We start from the raw sequence: 20,088 nt of genomic DNA on the forward strand, positions 1-20,088 counted from the left end.
ATGCACGACTGATCACAAGACTCACCACTCGCCTTGTCGTTTACAACAGTGGTTCCCAAACTATAATCCAATAATATAATATATATTATTCTAAAATTACTTTTACCTTTGATGCTTAAAGGTCCCATGACATGGTGCTTTTTGGATGCTTTTATATAGGCCTCAGTGGTCTCCTAATACTGTATCTGGGGTGTGGCCTTGACCAACAGCCACTTTGCTCGTTTGAAAGCCATGATGTCTCTCTCTATCATGGGTGGGTCAGATTCTCTGGGCGGGCAAAGCAGAGAAAGGGGAGGTAAACTTGCTCCTTATGACCTCATAAGGAGAAGATTCCAGATCGGCCAATCTGAGCTTTCATTTTCTCAAAGGCAGAGCAGGATACCCAAGGCGCGGTTTACACCTATCGCCATTTCTAGCCACTGGGGGACCATAGTCAGGCTGGGGGAACACATATTAATGTTAAAAAATAATTAAAATTTTTTTTTTTTATTTAAAGTATGTTTTGATGCTTATGCTTTTGTACTTTTACTAAAATGTTTAATGCAGGACTTTTACTTAACTACTACTTAATATATGGGGTGAGTAAACAAGGTTACTCAGGTGTGAGGTGGTTTACTCTGTCAAGACATACAAGTCCTCCAGAAACTCTTAGCACAGCCTCAGTAAGGACCCCAACAGTCCTGTGACTCAGGAAATAACTGTAGTGTCTCACCTGCCTACAGTCTGGTATGGAGGCCCTGACACACAGAACTTGAAGACAGAGAAATAAAGACTACAGATGAGGCAGCAACACAGGCTGTTTATATTGGGTTTAGGCCTTAAAGTCTGGGAAAGAGTAGAGCAGAGCTAGACGACAGACAGAGAGAGAGGCGAGAGACGATCCGGCTGCCAAGTAGGACTCCACTTCTGCTTTTGTTATTTCAAGACAGCAGGAAGAAGAGGAGGCGGATGAGGAGGAGGAGAGAGAGTTCATGACAGCATTAAAACCTGAGCCAGGATTCCTTTATAACCGAAATATGTGGGCGGTTCAGGTCAGACCATCACTCTTTCCCAGGTTCTGTGTAAAGGGGTTTTCCAGATTATGAGCCTCTGTAGCCTTTCATCTTAAATCTCACAAGTTGAACACTGATTAGAAGTAAACATCAGCTGATTCTTGCATCATCTCTACAGAGGAGCAGACTTTGTTTTTCCTAGAGGAGTAGATGAAAGTAAGATAAAAACATCAGTGATGACCTTGTTGGCGGAGCCATTTGTGGTATTAATAGTCAAATTCTCCTATAAAATAAATACTACTGTTGCGGGAAGTGTTTAGGGTGGATGGTGGGGATACAAAGCACAGTACTTCGACAATAGTCATCAGGTTTCACATTCAGCATCCCAAAACACTCTGATTAAGGTTAAGAAAACATGATAGTTTTGCTTAAATATGTCCTGTGTCCCCTAAGTATAAATCCATTTACAACGAGATTAATGATGGTCATGTTCCTCTGGTCACATTTCATTATCAAGAGACAATGACAAAAATACTACAAAGCCTTTTCAAGGTTGGCTGTAATGCATGTGCTCACTGCATGACAGAAATTTAGCATGACAGAGGTCAACAAAGAGATTAAATACATGTGTAAAGGAACCTGTGCCTGATAGCCACTGTAAATCACAATCGCCCTTTGAGATACCCTCAGGCCACTGTGTGTGCGTGTGTGTGTGTGTGTGTGTGTGTGTGTGTGTTGTGAGTGTGTGTGTGTGTCTGTGTGTCTATGTGTCACATTGGTCATGACCCACTCAAGCCAGATCAGGTTATCAATCACACACAATCATCATTTTTTGAAGCGCTGACATTGACGTATCATGAGTTTTGAGACAAGAAGAGAAAGTGTTTGTGTGTGTGTGTGTGTGTGTGTGTGCGTGCGTGTGTGCGTGCGTGCGTGTGTGCGTGCATGTGTGTGTGCGTGCGTGCGTGCGTGCGTGCGTGCATGTGTGTCTGCGTGCGTGTGTGGGTGTGTGTTTATAGCAATAGGGGGTGGGTGACAACACTTCAAGTGGTCGAGCTGTTGTCCCTGTAGAAAGACCTGGTTATCAATGCCGTTGCGGACAATTCTGGAGCCCGTCACCCTGACCTGCTCTATTGAGGCCAATCGTTTTATATTTCACAGTCCTCACTAAAGCAACAATAGCTGTCCTACATCCGAAAACAATTTAACAATTCAAGGGTCAGGGCGAAGGAAAAGAGCCTAAAAATACTGAGGAGTAAGGAGAAGAAAATCCTGGTGACACAACAGACTATAAATCACTTGACAGAATAGAAAAACAGAATGGTGGATATCTCTTTTTCTGCACTTCTTTTCCTTTCAGGGCAGCTTTTCTGTTATGATTGAGTCCTGTTAATATACACAGTGTGTGTGTGTGTGTGTGTGTGTGTGTGTGTGTGTGTGTGTGTGTGTGTGTGTGTGTGTGTGTGTCTGTGTGTCTGTTTTAAGAAAGTGACAGAGAGCAGCCTGAGCACATGACCTATAATCCACTAACTGTCATCCATATCCCTCCCCACTTGATCTCCTCTATTTATCTCAGCATGGAGAGGGCTCGCAGCCCACACTAATCCTCTGTGTGCACACCATATGAAGAGATGCACACACACACACACACACACACACACACATACCTCCACAAGTGAAACAGTGGAAGGAGAGAAGCATGAGGTATACACAGCTGGGCTGAGCCTTGCACCACTAACCTACTTTGAGAATCCCAACGCAGCATCCGCTTCCCTATCAGTATCTCTTTGAAACTGTGCCACTGCAGCACGCCTCCATCGCTTCCATTTCTCTCACCTAAACATATACAAACCAACAAACACACATACGTGTGTACACACACACACACACACACACACACACACACACACACACACACACGTGTATATACACACTGACAGGTTGCTCAAGAGCACCATGTGTCACATGGTCATCCTGCTGTGCTCTTTGTAGCCTTTCCCGGTGACAAACAGAACACCGCTGCCACTCTGAATAGCACAGAGCCAATGATGGGGAAAAGGAAAGACTACAACTGCAACAACCTCAGCATTCTTTACAGCACCAACGGCACAGTCACAGCTCATCCTCTCTCCCTATTAAAGAAGAATGAATTTTGCATGATGCAGCAGCATCTTACAGCAAAAAATGGAGTGGGGTAGATGGTGGAAACATGCCCATTTTGCAAAAAAACAAACAAAAGAAAACTAGCAAAGACTGAAGATGTGCTGTAGTAGTTTACTGTCACAGTGACCTCCATGAGTAAGTCCAAGTGTTACAAATCCATTCTTACAAGCAGGAGTATTGGAGTATCCCCAGGGATTGAGACAAGAGGGCTGTGTGCGCGCGCGTGCACACACACACACACACAAATACAAACACGCTGGGACAGAGCAGAGATGTACAAGAGTAGAGTGGACTGCAGAGCTGAATACAAAGGGTCACTAGAGTAAGAGCGTTTTTTTTGGCCTGAATCAGAGTAAACTACAGACTGTGGGAGAGTGTGTTGTGTTTCCAGAGTATGAAGCACTGGATGTACAGTCAGAGGGGGATACACCTTTTTCCTGCATCTTCAGCAGGTCAAATAATCTTACATAATTGTTCCAACCCTCCCTTTTCCTGTCCACTCTGCTCGGCCTTCTCTTCCCTTTCCGACAGACAACACACACACACTTTAATGGAAGCCATGAACTCCCACAAAGGCCCAAATGGAGCAGGACGTTCTTTGCCAGAAATTCACTTCAGCACATGACTTCAGACTCCTGGGACCTTTTTGCATGCTCTGATTTTTCTTTCCAAAGAGGAGAAAAATGGCTCGATTTGCCTCACGTCTCCCCTCCACGAGCCCCTTGATGGTCTTAATGTGACAAAGACAGATCCCAGTCTGGGACTTTGTTAAGCAGTAGACCCTTACTGCACAGAGCTGTCTGTTAGATGAAGAGGAAACTGGATACTTTCTTTTTAAAAAAACGTGTTTTTCCTCTCCTCCAAACAAGTCTTGCCATCAGCGTCATGGCCACTTATAAGAGAACTTCAAACCCTTTTTTATAAGGTAGAGAAAACAGAGTGGAGGTCATAGAGGATTTGCACACACGCTTCATATTCACTTTAAACTCAGCTTTTTATTCATGCAAGTTGCTCATGTCCAAATCCAGAAAGTTGACTTCCACGTGGATCAGTCTGACCTAATGTCTGTTGAGTCCAACTTAAACCACTAAGGGGATGTCATGGGTAAATGTAATGTGCTATCTGATATTCAGGGAAGCCAAACTCAACAAGGGCTCTCTGTGTTCACTGACCTTTTTTTCAAAGATGAAACACACACACAGTACCGTTGAGCCACATACAGAAGCCAGAAGTATTTTTTTATCTTCCCATCAGCTTCTCACAGCAGTTACTGAGCCGTGGTGACCTGCTAATGTATGACAGTGTGAGACAGAGAAAACACATTATTTGACAGAGATGAGTTACACACACAAAAATAAAGTTGGCAAAAATAAAGTTGCATCTTAAAGGAATAGTTTGACAATTTAGGGAAAATCTACCTACTAGCACACGTTATGTCTTGTTAAATCCATACAAAAAAAGTTGTGATTTTACAGCAAGTTAAGTGTCAGGTACAAACCCTGTTGAAATTTAACCCCCAAAATGTAACATTTAACACAATTGTTTCCTGAATTTAACATTTCAAACATTGAAAATGATACTAAAACCTTGTCAGTGCCAGTGCTATATGAATTACCCTCCACTCTAAGTCACCAGACATTTTGTGTGGAGGTAACTAGGACAGAATAGGGCCTATCCTGCACCGTCCCTCTAGTACTCCCTAACATCCTGCCGGGCCCTCAGGTCCTTTACCATCACACAGGGTTCATACAGATCCTTACTGCCTGCCTGAGCCTACTCTGGCTTGAAGTAAACATCCACGGCCACAGTTCTCTGTAGGTATCTGCAGTACAGGTGAACTGTAACCTCTCTTAAAAACACTTCTCTTAAAAATACCTCTCTTAAAAGAGTTAAAATATGGACAGGGAAGATATTCAGTCTGAAGAGGTGTGTACTATTAAAGCCTGATTTGTTCCTAAGCTCCATGAAGACTTCAGGACGCTCCTCTCTTAGCCACCTGACAGCAGCTGCAAATCTACTAAAGACAAAATCACAAATCCTGAATGTAGCAGGAAGCTGCTGGCACTGTCCTGCGGCTGGCAGATGAATGGCACAGAGATTTCAAAGCCCAGCTCGTTGTGTTCGTCTCTCCTCGCCTGGGTTGGGCTGCAGTGTGCCGTAACCCCACAGACCACACACTAACACACACACTCACACACTGAACTGCCATGATTAAATGACTGGTTTTCACAGTGTGTAAATAGAGCGGTCTGTAGCCAAACTCGCAAGCCGTCATAAGGCGGTCTGTGAAGCCAGCGTCTAGCATATATGCTCTGATTCATACCATATGGACATCACTCATGAAGTCTCCATTGACAATGTGCACACAGCTCACCAACTAACCAAGATTACGCTGAAGCAGAGGAGGCAGAGATACTGTAGGTGTACATTTGATGGACTGTCAAAGTCAGTCATGCAGAACCAGAATGTGTTGCAGTAAGCTACACTGTAGCAAAGCTTTGTGAGCTCTTGTTGGCCTATTGTCCATTGAGCAAATGTTGTGGCAGAAGGCATTGTATTGTTGACTGTCATGCGTGTCAGATGGATTACTGTGTGTGGACCTGTTTTCTCTAAGCCTTGTGCAGTACGGCCAACTGTGGTTGCAGAAAAGTAACTGATATGAGAAAAATAGATACAGGAAAATAAAGAATCAAACAGGAGTCTACAGGCAGCTCTGTGATGCTGCACATAGGCCCAGCAGTGCTTTTAGCTAAACGCTAGCGGCAGCATGCTAACATGCTTACAATTATAATGCAGTAAGCTAATGTTTAGGCTGTATAAGACCATGTTCGCCATCTTAATTAAGCGTGTGAGCAGGATGCTATAGCATTCGCTAAGTGGCACTTAAAGTACTGCTGATGTCAATAGTTTTGCAGGTTATAAACCAAAGTAATGGACATATTTTTACTTGATGATGAGACTAGATGCAAACTGAGGATCACCAAAGTTATCACAATTATTCCTGATTTCATGACAATCCATCCATTTTGGGACATATCAATGAAAACCACAAATGTCAAACACATGGTGGCGCTAGAGAAAAAGTCCTTCATTCCGATCATTACGATTCATCCCCTGTGGACTGTGAAAGTCTACAGAATATAATAGCATTCCATCCAGTAGTCTATATTCAGTAAGTCAAGCAACATGCCAACCATAGAGCCATGACGGTAGCACGGCAAAATAAATCTGTTGTAAAGTAATGTGTAATGTGTAAGTAAGACTAGATCTCTTTTTTCAACAAAGACAAGATTTCAAGGAGGTGAAACTGAAAAAAAAAACATAGAGAAGAAGATAGGGAAAAAAAATGAAAACTGAATCTCCATCAAAAGTATGACCTGGTTTGATGGAAGGTTATGGATGGCTGGAGTCCGCTCGTTGGTCAGTAAGTTAAATATGATTGAAAAGAAGGACTTTCATTGAGAGAAACTCCTGTAACACACTGGAGAATCGATTCAGTAAGAATATCTCACCACCATTCTCCCTTGCTGTCTTTTGCTGGTGGCATTCCATACTTCTTTGGCCATTTTCCAACTTTGGTGGGGCGCTTCATCCCGCCCCCCTTTTCCCCTCCACACACATCTCCTGTCTCGCTCAATCATTCCCTCTCAGACATCTCACCATCATTGCTACTATGACTGTGTCTCACCCACAATCTTTTTGCGGTCACACGTTCTTTCCATTCTCACGCCTTTCTTGCTGTCTGTTCTCCATCTTACACCTCGGTGTATCACTCTGTCCACCTCACTCCCTCTCACTTGACTTGTGGCCTGGAAAAATGTGTGTGTGTCCCTTCGTGAGGAATGACTGTCAGATATTGAACTTTGTCAACCAACCTGCCACTTGCTGAGTAGATCCATACCTGTTCCTCGCCAGCACGATCGCTCAACTACTTTGTTTTGCTAACCCCCAGTGAGCCCAACTCAGCTGTGGGCTCAGGTGTGGTTGCGTGGGTGTTATGTTGTTCTAATAAAAAGTAGCAATCTGTGGATGATGTTGCCAACTTTTCAACGCAACAATAAACACCAAAACAAAAAACAGGAGCTTTGCAACCTTTCTTTCCTGCAGTATATATGCAGGACACTATTTATTCCAGATGAGAGAGCAGACTGTCTCGTAAATCACACACTCACAGTTAGAATTCTACGTCATGATCCATCCATCTATCTTCACTGCAAACAGTGTAATAAGAGAAAAGGAGAAATTTAATATGTGTGAGTGTCAGTGTGCAGCCATGAATATATGTGTGTGTGTGTGTGTGTGTGTTTATATGCTCCCGGCTGTTGTCAACTATCCATGGTCGGCATCACAGCACCATATGTCTGTCTGTGGGGCTGTGCTGATGTGTGCCACCACTGGAGGCCAGGCTGGCGGCACAGAGCACAATGACAGCTTTATGCCCGCATGCCATGCATCGCAATGCTCAAATAGTCACATCCTGCAGTTCTGCAAGCAGTGAGCATGTGGCAGTAATTACAGCTGACTTACAGAGGTGAGACAACATGAGTAAGGGTTTCTCACCTGCAGGATTCAGTTTATGATTACAGGCTTAGCAGAGTTTGCTGAACCAGGGGCATTGCCAGAGGGGAGGTAAGGGGTGGCACAGCCCCTCTCCCCCCCACCACCAGAGTAAGAAGATGATACGTAGTTGTTGTTAGTATCATAGATGGCTTACTAAACAGGCCCACAGGCTACAGGCCCAGAAGCCCCTGCAACAGAACCTCTTTATTTAAAGTGACATTACAGTTAGAATTTCTTGTTGTTAAGTCAATCAAACAATAGTCTTGCATTGCCAAACCTATCTCCACAGCGCTGTGAAGGAAGGTCTGGCGGGTCCACACAGAGTCGTCGATATTGACTAATCAAACAATAAATGGGCACACAATGGCCACAAGGAATCAAAAAATTACAACAAAGAAATGCAAAACGACCACAGAGGTGCAAAATGACCACAAGGAGACGGAAACCAACCACAAAGAAACTCAAAGCAACCACAAAGAGGCAGAAAACAACCACAAACAGATGCAAAACAATCACAGAGATTCAGTTTGGGCGACTTGCTCAGTAGTCTCGCTTTGTCAGACCCTCCGCCAAGAGTCTGGCTACTCCACACAACATTCGGGGACGGGAGGAAAACATGCTCTGGTTTAATGGCACTTCTTTAAACCAATCAGAATCATCTTGAGCGGTGCTAAACTCTTCACAGAGCCGCTGCAAAATAGTTGTGCGAGAGAAAACTCAGATTGGACAGATAGTCTAGCTAGCTGACTTAATTTACCCTGCAGAGATCTGAGGAGCAGTCAACGATAGTCCTCATAAATCCACAGAATTTAAAATTCCAACACAAAGAAAGCAGAAGGAAACGGAAAATACATGCGTGAGCAATCCCGGAAGTGAAACACGAAGGATAAAGACTACTTGCTCAGAGGCCATTTACACGTCTGTGTCCAGGGGCCTGTCACAATCTGTCCATGGCTGTAGGCTATTTGGAGTTACAAATAGCAGGTATCTATTGATAAAGGTTCATATTAGAATATTTAAAGTTGCCTATTCTGCATTCTTTTATTACACTGAAAAAACTAAGCAGCTATTAAAAATGTAGGTAACGGTATTATTGCCAAGAACCATGATTTAACATATTTTAACAGTCAACATATTTTATTCTCAAAAGTTTTTAAACTTGCCCCTGTCCTGAAGTGTGCGGTATAGTCTGCAGGCTCGTGTTGCAGTGACACCTCTGTGCCAACCCTTATTTTATCGGTCTATGGTGCCAACACTTTAGTCATGAGTCAGTAAATGAATCCGTGTCTCATGGCTATGCTTGGTTGACAGTGAAAGGACCTGTTGGGCCAGAGTGACACCAGCCCGCAGCTGACAAAGGCTTAGATAAACACAAGTCTACTGGCCACAGCACCAATATGACACTAAAGAATGGACAGTCATCATGCTGATACATTCAGCCTGATAATAACCTTGTTGGGTCTTGTTATTCATCACCTTGAAATTAGGTCAATCTTTCTACCTTCACACATCTAGCACACAAGGCTTGCTCTTAAAACCATCATGACACAACATGAGTGTGTGTGTGTGTGTGTGTGTGTGTGTGTGTGTGTGTGTGTGTGTGTGTGTGTGTGTATGTGTGTGTGTGTTCAGCTCATTTAAGAAGCAACTTCATATAAGTAATCTCTACCAGAAAATGCTGATGTGGGAAAGATGACTGTGTTTGACTGTGGACATATTAGATTAATGTTGCTGCATGAGCCTGGCATAAAACTAACTCTAAGTCTAAAATCACTCAAATTATAGGCCAAAGTCAGTATAACATTATTATTATTATTATTATTATTATTATTATTATTATTATTATTATCAGCAGCAGCAGCAGGCTACAGAGGCACATGTCTCCTGGATGTTAATACTGAAACAGCTAGAATTCATTGGTCTGAATTTCATTGAATGAATCATACCTTGGTTGTCCTCGTCCATGTTTCCAGTCTATAAATCTAAGATCCCCCCAATATCGGTTGCAGAAACTTCCGTTGTGCGAAAAGGGGCTCTAATATACAGCAAATAAGCGTCCTAATTTCCAGGACGCTTTTGGTACACAGGTTGTCTCACGAGCAGCGTATTTCTTTTAGGAAATGTAATGGCCATTTACGCCTCACTGTCGCGAGGCAGTCCCTCCGGTCCCGTCAGTCAGTGAGCGGTGTGTATCTGTAGCAGCAGCGGCGGCGGCAGCAGCAGCAGCAGCGGTGTCTTTTTGCCCACAGTGGTCGAGCGTGTATTCGTTATCCCTCCCAATACGCTTTCACTCCACTAGTATCGGGAGAGTAGTTGGCATGGCTACGTCAAGCTGGCCAACACACAACTGGAACAATGGCGGAAGTACACGTAGCTGTGTATTCAGAGTAAAAGAGTCACGCAGGGTTTATGGGTTAATCAAGTCACGCTCCTTTATTTTGAAACTGACAACAGGAAGTGTTTGTGGTGCTCTGTGTAACTTGACACTATTTGTTAATCCCATCCCAACTCCGCTACACAGCCCGTGCTCTGCGCGTCAGCATTCATCACCGATCAGCGCACGTGACTCCAGGCAACAGTGAGATTATACACAACAACAAATACCTATAGCCTAATGTTTTTATTGATTATATGACATGATTCGATCATGCTGTGACATTTGGTTATATCCCTCAAGCAGTGGTGGAATGTAACTGTAGCTACATTTACTCAAGTACTGGACTTAAAAGTACAAATTTGAGGTAGGCTAGGCTACTTTACTTGAATCTTTTCTTTTCATGCCACTTTCTACTTGTACTCCACTATTTCAGGGGGAAATTGTACTCTTTACTCCAATACATTAATCTGACAGCTTTAGTTTTGCCCACAAAACAGCCCACATATAGCCTATAAAATACGATGTTTTAATTAAACTACCCAACAACAATATATAGGCCTACAAGTACAGCTGAAATGATTAGTCGGTTAAACACTTAGTTGATTGACAGAATTAACTGTTTTGATCGTTTCCAGTTTCTAAAATGTGAGGATTTTTCTGCATTGAGCAGGCTACTTTTACTTTTAATACTTTAAGTAGGCCTACATTTTCCTGATATTTACATACTTTTATTTAAGTAACATTTTCAATGCAGGACTTTTACTTGTAAGAGAGTATTTTTACAGTGTGTATTAGTACTCTTACTTAAGTAAAGGATCTGAATACTTCTTCCACCACTGCCCTCAATAATTAATGGTAATTTAATTTAAGATGTAGCCTAATGGAATAAATTAGAATTTTTTTTATTATTTATATTAGGGGGCAATTATTATATTATCAGTGGTGGGAAAAGTATTTAGATCCTTTAGGAAAAGTACAAATATGCTAAAAAAAAAAATAGGCTACTACAATACAAGTCAGAGTCCTGAATTAAAAATGTTAAGTAGGCTAGTTTAAGTAAGTAGGGTACGTTAAAGTACTAATTATGCAGATCCACTCCTTTGAGAGTGTTATATTATTAATAATACATTATATTAATGAATATTTTTGACTTTATGTTGTAAATTGTCAGTGGGCAGCCATACATAGGCTACTGTATACACTAGTGGTTAGTTTAATAGTAAAGCACTGCATCATATTTTATAAACTTCTGTATGTTATTAAATGTTATAATACTCAAGTAAAGTAAAGGAAATATGAAATACTCAAGTAAAGTACAAGTACTTCCAAATTGTAGTTAAGTAGCTACATTACTTGACTAAATAGTCTTAGTTACTTCCACCACTGTAAACTATTATTGTACTAATTTAATTATTTTCTGATGTGTGGATGATTCTGGCTTCCTTTCTAACCGCATGGCACATCGTATGTCAGTAAACTGAATGTAGGCTAATAGTGTTACAATTTATTTACTGTTGTGATTATTTTATCATTATTTTTAATACATTCAGTTGCCAGTTTATTAGCTACAACTAAGCTAAAACTACATTGAACTTCATGATGGTTATAATACTCAGTAGTTGTTAAAATGGTTAAAAAGAGGTGTTACTATTATATTAGTATTTATAAGGAGAGATGGGAAGCTTGATGGAGAATGCTGTGTGCAAAAGCTGCCTACCTCTAACCTGTCCAAAATGATTTAGCAAATTAATCTAAATGACACAGCTGCTCAAAAAGGTGAAAATAGTAAAATGCGAAAATATAATCAATAGATTCTGTAATCCCAAAAAAGCTACCAATCCAAAATATAAAAGACTGATTTCAGATCAGACTTTGAGGACTTGTGGACAAGACTCTTACATAAGGGAGTGATCAGGTTGGGAAACAATAGGATGAAGTACACAAACACACACACACACACACACACACACACACACACAGAGAAAGAAAGAAAAAGAGAGAGAGAGAGAAAGAGAGAGAGAGAGAGAGAGAGAGAGAGAGAGAGAGAGAGAGAGAGAGAGAGCTTGTTTCTACAACACACGTGGTTTCAATTATAACATTCCTGCCTCCGCAAAGAAGGAGGGGGTCTCACTTCCTGTCTGCATTACTCCAATGGTCAAGCATGAACAGATGTGTAAACGTATTCATTCATTTGTTTATTCATAGGTGTCTCTTTTGGACAAATCTTTCATTCTCAGTCATCTGTCCTAAACAAAATGACGTTCTCCAGACATAACACAAACAGTCAAACAGTTCTCCTAATTTCTTATAGTGGTGAAGTTAAGTCTATAATAGCTTTACTATGTATTTGTTTTGTTAAAGTAGAAAAAGAAGCAAATGACTTATCTCGTTTCATATTTAATCAATTTCAGTTTGACTGATAATTACTACTCTGAACATTTTCAAAACGTCATCCTTTGTAATGTACGTACATTATCAGACAGTTCCACTTTAAGTTTGTTTCACAATCTTCCAAAAACGTAATGGTCATAGGGGATGAGCAGAAACTGAGAAGCTCAAATCAGTCATTTTCTACAAGTTCACATCAACAGGATTACACAATCTACTGAACCCCCTCAATCCAGCAGAATCCAGTCTGGCGCAGTCCGGCTGGAAACTGGAGAACTACAGCGAGATCCTGAAGTTACACCTGGATAAACGTGCTGCACACTGCTCTGAGGTGAAGGGTTGGTGTGAATATATCAGATATTTGGCTACATGCATCCAGACAGTGTTTGTTTTCTCTGCACTCTGGCATGAGGCTTGAAGTGAAGACTTGGCCATGTGTTTTAAAGGAAACTAAATTCCTGGAGATGTGCGCCACTTAGTAGTGTGGAAAAAACAAAGGAAAACAGTGTTTAAGAGGAAATCAGGGTGAAGTCACTGCAGTTTGGGGCCCAGGAAGTGTCTTTCTCACTTCAGTTCGGCTAGTTTTTAAGGTTTTACATACGAGGTGGATTGATGCAAAGTAGTTATCACACAGAGCAAGCCCTGATTTGAATGTTTTCTGTGCTACAAGTGGAAAATAGGTCGTATGTATAATGTTGCCGATAGCTTTGGGAATATGGTTAGACAAATTTGGTGTTACTGTCTGTTTATGTCATGCTGGACCGGGTCAAGCTGAGCATCCTCATTGAAGTCGTATAAGTTCCATTAAAAGCAATTTGATTCCTGAGTCTGTCTCTCTGGCACACAAACACACTCAGTACGCTCTACTCCACATAAATATCATGCTAATGTGTTTATGAGTCATGAAAGAAACCGCTCGGTGTGGCCCAGATATCCTCAGTGATGACTTTAAAGCTTTAAAATCAACACAATATCAGTTTGGTTCGGTCATTTTAGAGTGTGTTAGACAACTCCTTCAGGTCCAAAACCACAAAACAAGGGCCACAAAGTCATCACAGGGTAAAAAGGTCTGTGGCTTGAATTGAACATGTGTGGGGTTTTCGGAGCTGTAGTGCCACAGACATACCCCCAGGGAGATGCACGTCTGGCAGATTAGGCCGACCATCATGGGAAACGTCTGTGGTACTCCTGACCGACTTCACGTGACCTGATTGAGCAGTCATACCACTTCATATGCTCCAGTCACCACGGCAATGCCCGGAGGGTGATCACCTCCTCCCTTTAAAACTGCCCAACCCATAATTATACAACACACAGACATATAAGCAGCCCCGTTTCTCTAGCTCCACCTCCCAACCATATCTCTCCCTCCATAATGTAATCCAGTGGAATCACATTCTATAGCAGTCTACCACTCCACGTCCGCTCTGCCTTTACATCACATTACATTACATGTCATTTAGCTGACGCTTTTATCCAAAGCGACTTACAATTAAGTGCTTTCAACTGTGAAGGTTCAAATTCCAGATAACAAGTAAGTGCAAGTACTTTAGCTTTAAATAAGCAAAGCTACAAAGAGACATATGAAAGGGCAGGTTCAAGAACTTTTTATTTTATTTTAAATTTTTTTTTATCCAAGGTGTCCCATCCCCATGTTCAAAAAGCACCTCAAAACATTTCTTTTCACCAAGTCCTTTGACCCCTAACCCTCCTCCCCCCCATTTGTTAAGCGACCTTGGGTACCTTGAAAGGCGCTATATAAATCCAAGTTATTATTATTAACCCCACCCCCCCAGAGGTATCCGAACCCTGCATTGTTCCTGCAAATAGACTGTAAAAAGGGATCAGTGAGGACCACTCTTATGTTTAAAGTTGGGGAGGAAATTGTGGTTCAGAACTGTAGGCGCTTAATATTTCGTCCCTTTGGTGAAGGATATTATGCTGATTCAGAGTTGAATTTGGGAGTTCCTCTTCCATCTTCCTCTTTGTGTTTATCCCTCAAAACCATGGCATAGACTGTTGTAAACCAGGGATGTGACAGGGTTTCACACCTCCTTCCTGTTCTGAAAGGTGAAAGGGTTAATCTTTGGCGTGTGTGACAGAAGGTCACAGGAAGCAGAGTGCAGCAGGATTTCCGCCGTCCTTCATTTGGTTTTATATCCAGCTCTGCATCTTGACCGCCATCTGATCGAAGGGCAAAGTTGAGTTGATTTTCTGCACCCAAGGACACATGAGTAGAGTCTTTATATGGACTCTGTCTGCTGGGCACAAAGGCAGCAGTGTATACTCGAGAACCTGTGTGTGTGTGTGTGTGTGTGTGTGTGTGTGTGTGTGTGTGTGTGTGTGTGTGTGTGCATATGTGGGTGTGTGTGTGTGTGTGCATATGTGGGTGTGTGTGTGTGTGTGTGTGTGTTCTCCTAGACCTGCTGCTGTTACATAACAAGCTGTAAAGGTTATTCCTCCCAGGATTTCACTGCTGAGCTTTTCCAAAGGTTTTACATCCCAAACACTCAATTATGACAAAAAAAACACACACAAAATGAACCCCAGCTCATCAGTAACATTTCAATAATTTTTAATAGAGAGACTGTGTAAACAGGATACAGTATAACAGAACACAGAATGGTGTGCAACATGCTGGATCAAACAATAACATGATTTATAATGGTATATAAATGAACCTGTTAAGTCAAGTGCAGCTGGCAGTTTACACAGAAGAAATTAACCTATCATCGTATTTAATATATTGATGCTACTTGAAAGAAAATTATGCAATGATGCAATATCAAGGGTATTTGCCGTTTTTGTGACTGTCCAGCACAAAGCTTGTAAGTTTTTTTCATTTGCTAAAAGGCATAATGATTATGGAAAAAAATATTTGTACTGATGTTTGAGGCTATACACAATATAAAACTGCACTAATCCAACACATCAATGCAGGAATGCATATCACAGGAAAGAAAAAAGAAGAAATTATGAAAAAAGAAAAATGGCACACCAACACCTCCTAAAATAGGTGCATATGTTTTTTTGTTTGTTTGGCCCTGTTTCAGTCCCACAATATGAATACAGTAAATACACAAATCTCCCTCCTCCACATCTCCTCCTCTTCTCCTCCCCCACTCACTCTCACTCCTTTTATTCCGTTTTGAGGTCAGCTTGGAACTCATCTCAACACCTGATCTCATCCTATTTAGCGTTTTGCATACGCTTCTCGCCTTCCGGTTGACGGCATTCAAATCAAAGTTACAAGACAGGTCTATTTAAATAAACCACAGAGAAGATGTTACACACAGTAATGCTCTCCGATGCGGGAGAGGGATCAGCATGAATCAGGCTAAAATCATCATAGATAAAATCATGTGGATTAATATTTGATTACATTTAGCATTTGTAATCCATTTTCTATGCGTGGCCGTAGTGTGTTAAAGTGTGTTATTTATAAATGTCCGTGACTGGCTGTCAGTCACAATAGTAATGCTGTTTGTTAAGCAAAAAAGTAGTTGTGAGTAGTTGAGCAAATTAAACTGTGGAGGGAAATGTTTGCTTCTTTGCCATAAACTGCAGTTCAAGATTTGAGTCTGAGAGATCTATATTGACATTAGGACGTTTATAAAGGCTATGCAGGCTTTTGGAAAGGAACTCAGCTACCGGACTCAGTTTACCATCTATAATTTTAAAAAAAGAGGCAACTGCTCTTAACTGGTTTGTCATTCAGCCTGGATAAACGTAACACCACCTAAGTTTTAAATAATGAAAAACAAAATAAAAAGCTCACCAACTCTCAAGATCACACACAAATGAATTGTTTAAAGTTTATGAATAATGTGTATGGAATTAAATATACTGCATTGCAGCTTTAATTGAATCCCTGCCATTTCCATTTGCAGTATAATCACTCATTCACACTCACTCAAATAAAACACATGTGAGCTGCTGCAGATGCCAAAGGCTAAAACTCTCTAATCTTTATTCCACAACCCCTTTTTTCTCTGGGTACAAATGGTAGTTGGGCCAAAACAGAGTACAGATAGCCCGACTTATCTCCTACATCTATAGATCTCTCTCTCTCTCTCTCTCCCTCTCTTTCTCTCTCTCTCTCACTCCTCTATGATAACCCTATTAAAATATTTTCCTTTGGCAAATCCCTGAGAAATAAATCCTCTTTTTCCATAAAGAGTTGTGTGTGTGTGTGTGTGTGGGGGGGGGGGGTCACATGGAGGAATACAGTTGCCTTGACAACCCCTGATGGTTTTACTCTGCAGCCTGGCATCAGAGTGACTGGTAAGGATAAGTTTGCTGGGGACATTTTGCGCCGGGCAAGTGTCAGCAGTTTGAAAATCTACCATGAAGTGCACATTCAAATGAGGTGCCAGATGAGTCTGTGGCTAAGATTCATTGATTACAAGTGGTCACTCTTTCTTTAAATATATAAAAATGGATCACAGAGGATTCTTTAATTTGTGTACAGTAGATCAAAGAAAGAAGAAGCAAATACACCTTATAGTGCAAGATGAGTTCACTTTTCCTTTAAAAAAGTTGATTTATTGATGACTTGTTTTGTAAAGCGGTGTAAGAGTAAAACTGATATTATGAATCATGACAATTAGCCATACAGCAGAACAAATTCTGCTTTCACCGGCGTGGTGTCAGATATAGTTTTTGTTATATTACAGCTTCATTAACTGTGTAAATATAACCTGTACCCTCTTGAAAGAGATTGACAGCTCATAATGCCTGATGTCAACATACAGGGAGCTAATTCCAGTACTGTGACAGGATGCTTCCCCTGTGTGGACAGATCTGGTACTGCAACAGTTCATGCCATAGTAGGATCAGAGTAGGATGGCCAATTTAGCAAGTTGGATTTGTTGAAAGAAATTTCCACCGACGTTGACGATTGGAGGAGAGCTTGTGTTACAGCTCAGACAGCAAAAGTGAACTGCTTCAATATAACTGGATGATGATCAATTTGTAGCAAAAATCTGGAAACCATTTGACCATTCTTTAAGATTTGGTGATGTTGAGAATGGTCTCATGTTTGAAATGTAATGATATAAAAAACTGAAAATAAAATAAAAAAGTTTTTATTATTATATTCTCGTTTTCTCTGTGTGCAGTGTGGAAATTGATGCAGTTTGTCCTCTTAAATTTAATTAGATAATACATTTTTTTTTTTTTTTATTCTATATTGTTTATGGACAGGAGATGAATGTAAAATGAGAATATGAAGGAAGTGGATTTTACTTTTAACATGTATATATTCAAAGAAATGTAATGGGAAAAGGATAGCATGTCAAGACTCATTGCTGGATTATTAGCACACCATAAGAGAGGAGCGTTTCAGTAAAACACTCCTGAAAAAACATGCCAAAACATATGTGAAACTCCTGGAACTAGCTTACTTTTGAAATGGTAGTTTAGCAAACCTAGATTATGAATGAACGTTATTAAATGTTATTAGAATGATAGGAAATGTGGAGAATTGTGGTTTCATTAATTTATTTATTTCCAAATGTAATCATCCTTACTGTCAATTCTGTGATTTCAAACTCCCACAAGCACATTTTTCACAGAAATAAAAACATATGCAACTAAAAAAAAAAAAAAAAACTTTGCAAGTAGGGTTTTTTCACCAACGCCACCTTTCCTGTGCAGCTGATATGCAGAATGAACAACAATGAGTGTAACGACATGTGTGTGCGAACACGGAGAAGACATGCACCGATTCCTTTTGAGACTGCACTTAATAATAGACTGTACATTTCCAGTAGTGGCAACTGTGCTGTCCTCCGACAACAAACCTCTGTTGAAAGAGCATGTACCGCTTACACAGCTAACCCCAAATAAAGTGTCCGAGCCACCGAGGACGAAAATCATGCTTGTTTGTGTCATGCGGTGTAGATGTACTTTTTAAATTAAAGTGAGATGTTGACACTGAGCACCTAATAAATATACATGTCAAGCAATGAAGTGTAGCTACAAAGTACCACAGTAACAATCATCTGTTTTCTAATCCACGCCAAAATCCTTGATATCCAAAGAGAAAAGGCAGTCTCAAAATCCACCTGGATGGAGCGGCTCCGGGATCTCAGGTGGCGAGTTATAAGGGTTAATGCGAGCCATCGTTTCCTCTTCCACCCTCGCACATTTTTGCAAAGTTCTCTGCCATCCTTCCCAGAAGGCACTGGGCTTGTGTAGCCAAGTCTGAACGCAACAACCAGCCATGCCACTTTGTTGCATCATCACACAGAATTAAGTGTCCTCTTCCTCCACATCGGTGTCTTTTAGAGAACTGAAACATGGCATTACCCACAATTTATTGATTTAAGTCCAAATACAGGAACTGAAGACTCAGTGGATTTCAATGTGGACCTGTAAAGAGATGAGGACGCTGTCAGGCAACACACAAAATGAATGAATTTGAATCAATCAGAAGCATGCATATAATAATGAGTTATAACTTGTAATGGAAATTAGAGCTAGATTGATAAATCAGCCAGGCCAATGTATCGGTGCATATATCAGGTGATAACAAACACAAAACGTCAGTACAGAAAAGCCAAATTAGGTCTAAGGAAATTCACAGACTGTTACCATTACATAGTTTGTCCACAGGAGAGCACTGACTGAAGTGAATTTTGCAACTGTAAAATATCCTGCTCATGCATCTTGGTCGCAATTTTAAATTAATAAAAAAAAAAAAACTTTTAACCGATACATTGTTATGTGATTTTATTAAACTGCCAAATATCGATATCTGCCTCAAAAATCCAGCATCGGTCGGTCAGCACCCAAATGATCATACAGTCAAATCAACACCGAACATTATAACCTTTGGATTTACAGCGCTGATGCATTAAATTGCATTAGTAGCTAGGCCTAAACTGTTTTTAAATGGAGTTAAAATCAATCTAACGTTAGTATCTAGAGGACAAATCTTTATGCAAATATTGGTGGTGCCATGACTTCAGACAATTGACGAATCGTAACATTAAACCAAGGATGTATTAGCCTTAAACAGGCAATTTAACAAACAAACATTAGCTGATCCGTTTAACATGGAAGAGTGAGTGTTTGAATAATACACATTAACTTACCTGCAATCTGACATTAAACATCATTGACGCCACAAGATAGATATAAGGGAATCTGATTCGCAGTCGCCATGCGAGATCAAAAAATATCAACAAAGTCCTCGTCAAGCCTTTGGAAAACACTCCGTAAGTCCGACCAGCGGAGCCCGAAAATCGGAGTACTAAATAAGAGAGACCCGCCATACAGGCAGGCGAAATCTACCCGGGCCGTTGCTAAGGTTACTGTGTCAGTTAGTGAGGCGAACAGACGAGTAAAGTGATGACCGATGAGTGACAGCTCATATTTCTATCGCTGTGTGACACCGACCTCCACTTTTATTGTGCGTGGTTGTCTTGGCAGTTCTGCTCCACCCCGACAGCTTCTCTACCGATTCCTGTTATGGTCAACGGGAGGACTTATAACGGTGAGACACACACGGAAGTTGAAAGTGTACGTGCGGGAAATCGCCCTGACTTCAGACTCTCAGGCAGTTTCTTATATATATTTTTTTTTTTACATACACAACATCCA

The 20,088-nt window shown here is 41.0% G+C and overlaps 2 protein-coding genes across 2 annotated transcripts in view; both read right to left on the bottom strand.

The window, feature by feature from the left end:
• The window catches only part of cyth3b (cytohesin 3b), a 35,051-nt gene extending 25,036 nt beyond the window's left edge, over window positions 1-10,015 (bottom strand). The window contains exon 1 of the mRNA XM_028600140.1: window positions 9,662-10,015. Within this exon, the coding sequence (XP_028455941.1) occupies window positions 9,662-9,680 (19 nt within the window). The 5' untranslated portion in view covers window positions 9,681-10,015. The remainder of the gene's footprint in view (window positions 1-9,661) is intronic.
• Window positions 10,016-17,965: 7,950 nt separating this feature from the next.
• smim10l3 (small integral membrane protein 10 like 3) lies at window positions 17,966-19,995 on the bottom strand. The gene is made up of 2 exons (XM_028600167.1): window positions 19,581-19,995; window positions 17,966-18,855 (listed from the first exon to the last, which is right to left on the bottom strand). The coding sequence occupies exons 1-2, from the start codon at window positions 19,758-19,760 to the stop codon at window positions 18,835-18,837; spliced, it is 201 nt and encodes a 66-aa protein (XP_028455968.1). The 5' UTR covers window positions 19,761-19,995; the 3' UTR covers window positions 17,966-18,834.
• Window positions 19,996-20,088: the final 93 nt, after the last annotated feature.

Source organism: Perca flavescens, chromosome 15 (genome assembly GCF_004354835.1).
Source record: "Perca flavescens isolate YP-PL-M2 chromosome 15, PFLA_1.0, whole genome shotgun sequence".
NCBI classification, from domain to species: Eukaryota; Metazoa; Chordata; class Actinopteri; order Perciformes; family Percidae; genus Perca; species Perca flavescens.

What these genes read in the sequence shown, in the direction of transcription:
- smim10l3 (XM_028600167.1), bottom strand. Translation starts at nt 19,760, where the DNA reads ATGGCGGGTCTCTCTTATTTAGTACTCCGATTTTCGGGCTCCGCTGGT. An exon ending in TGTTTAATGTCAGATTGCAG is followed by an intron (nt 18,856 to 19,580) that starts GTAAGTTAATGT and finishes ATCTCTTTACAG; the next exon opens with GTCCACATTGAAATCCACTG.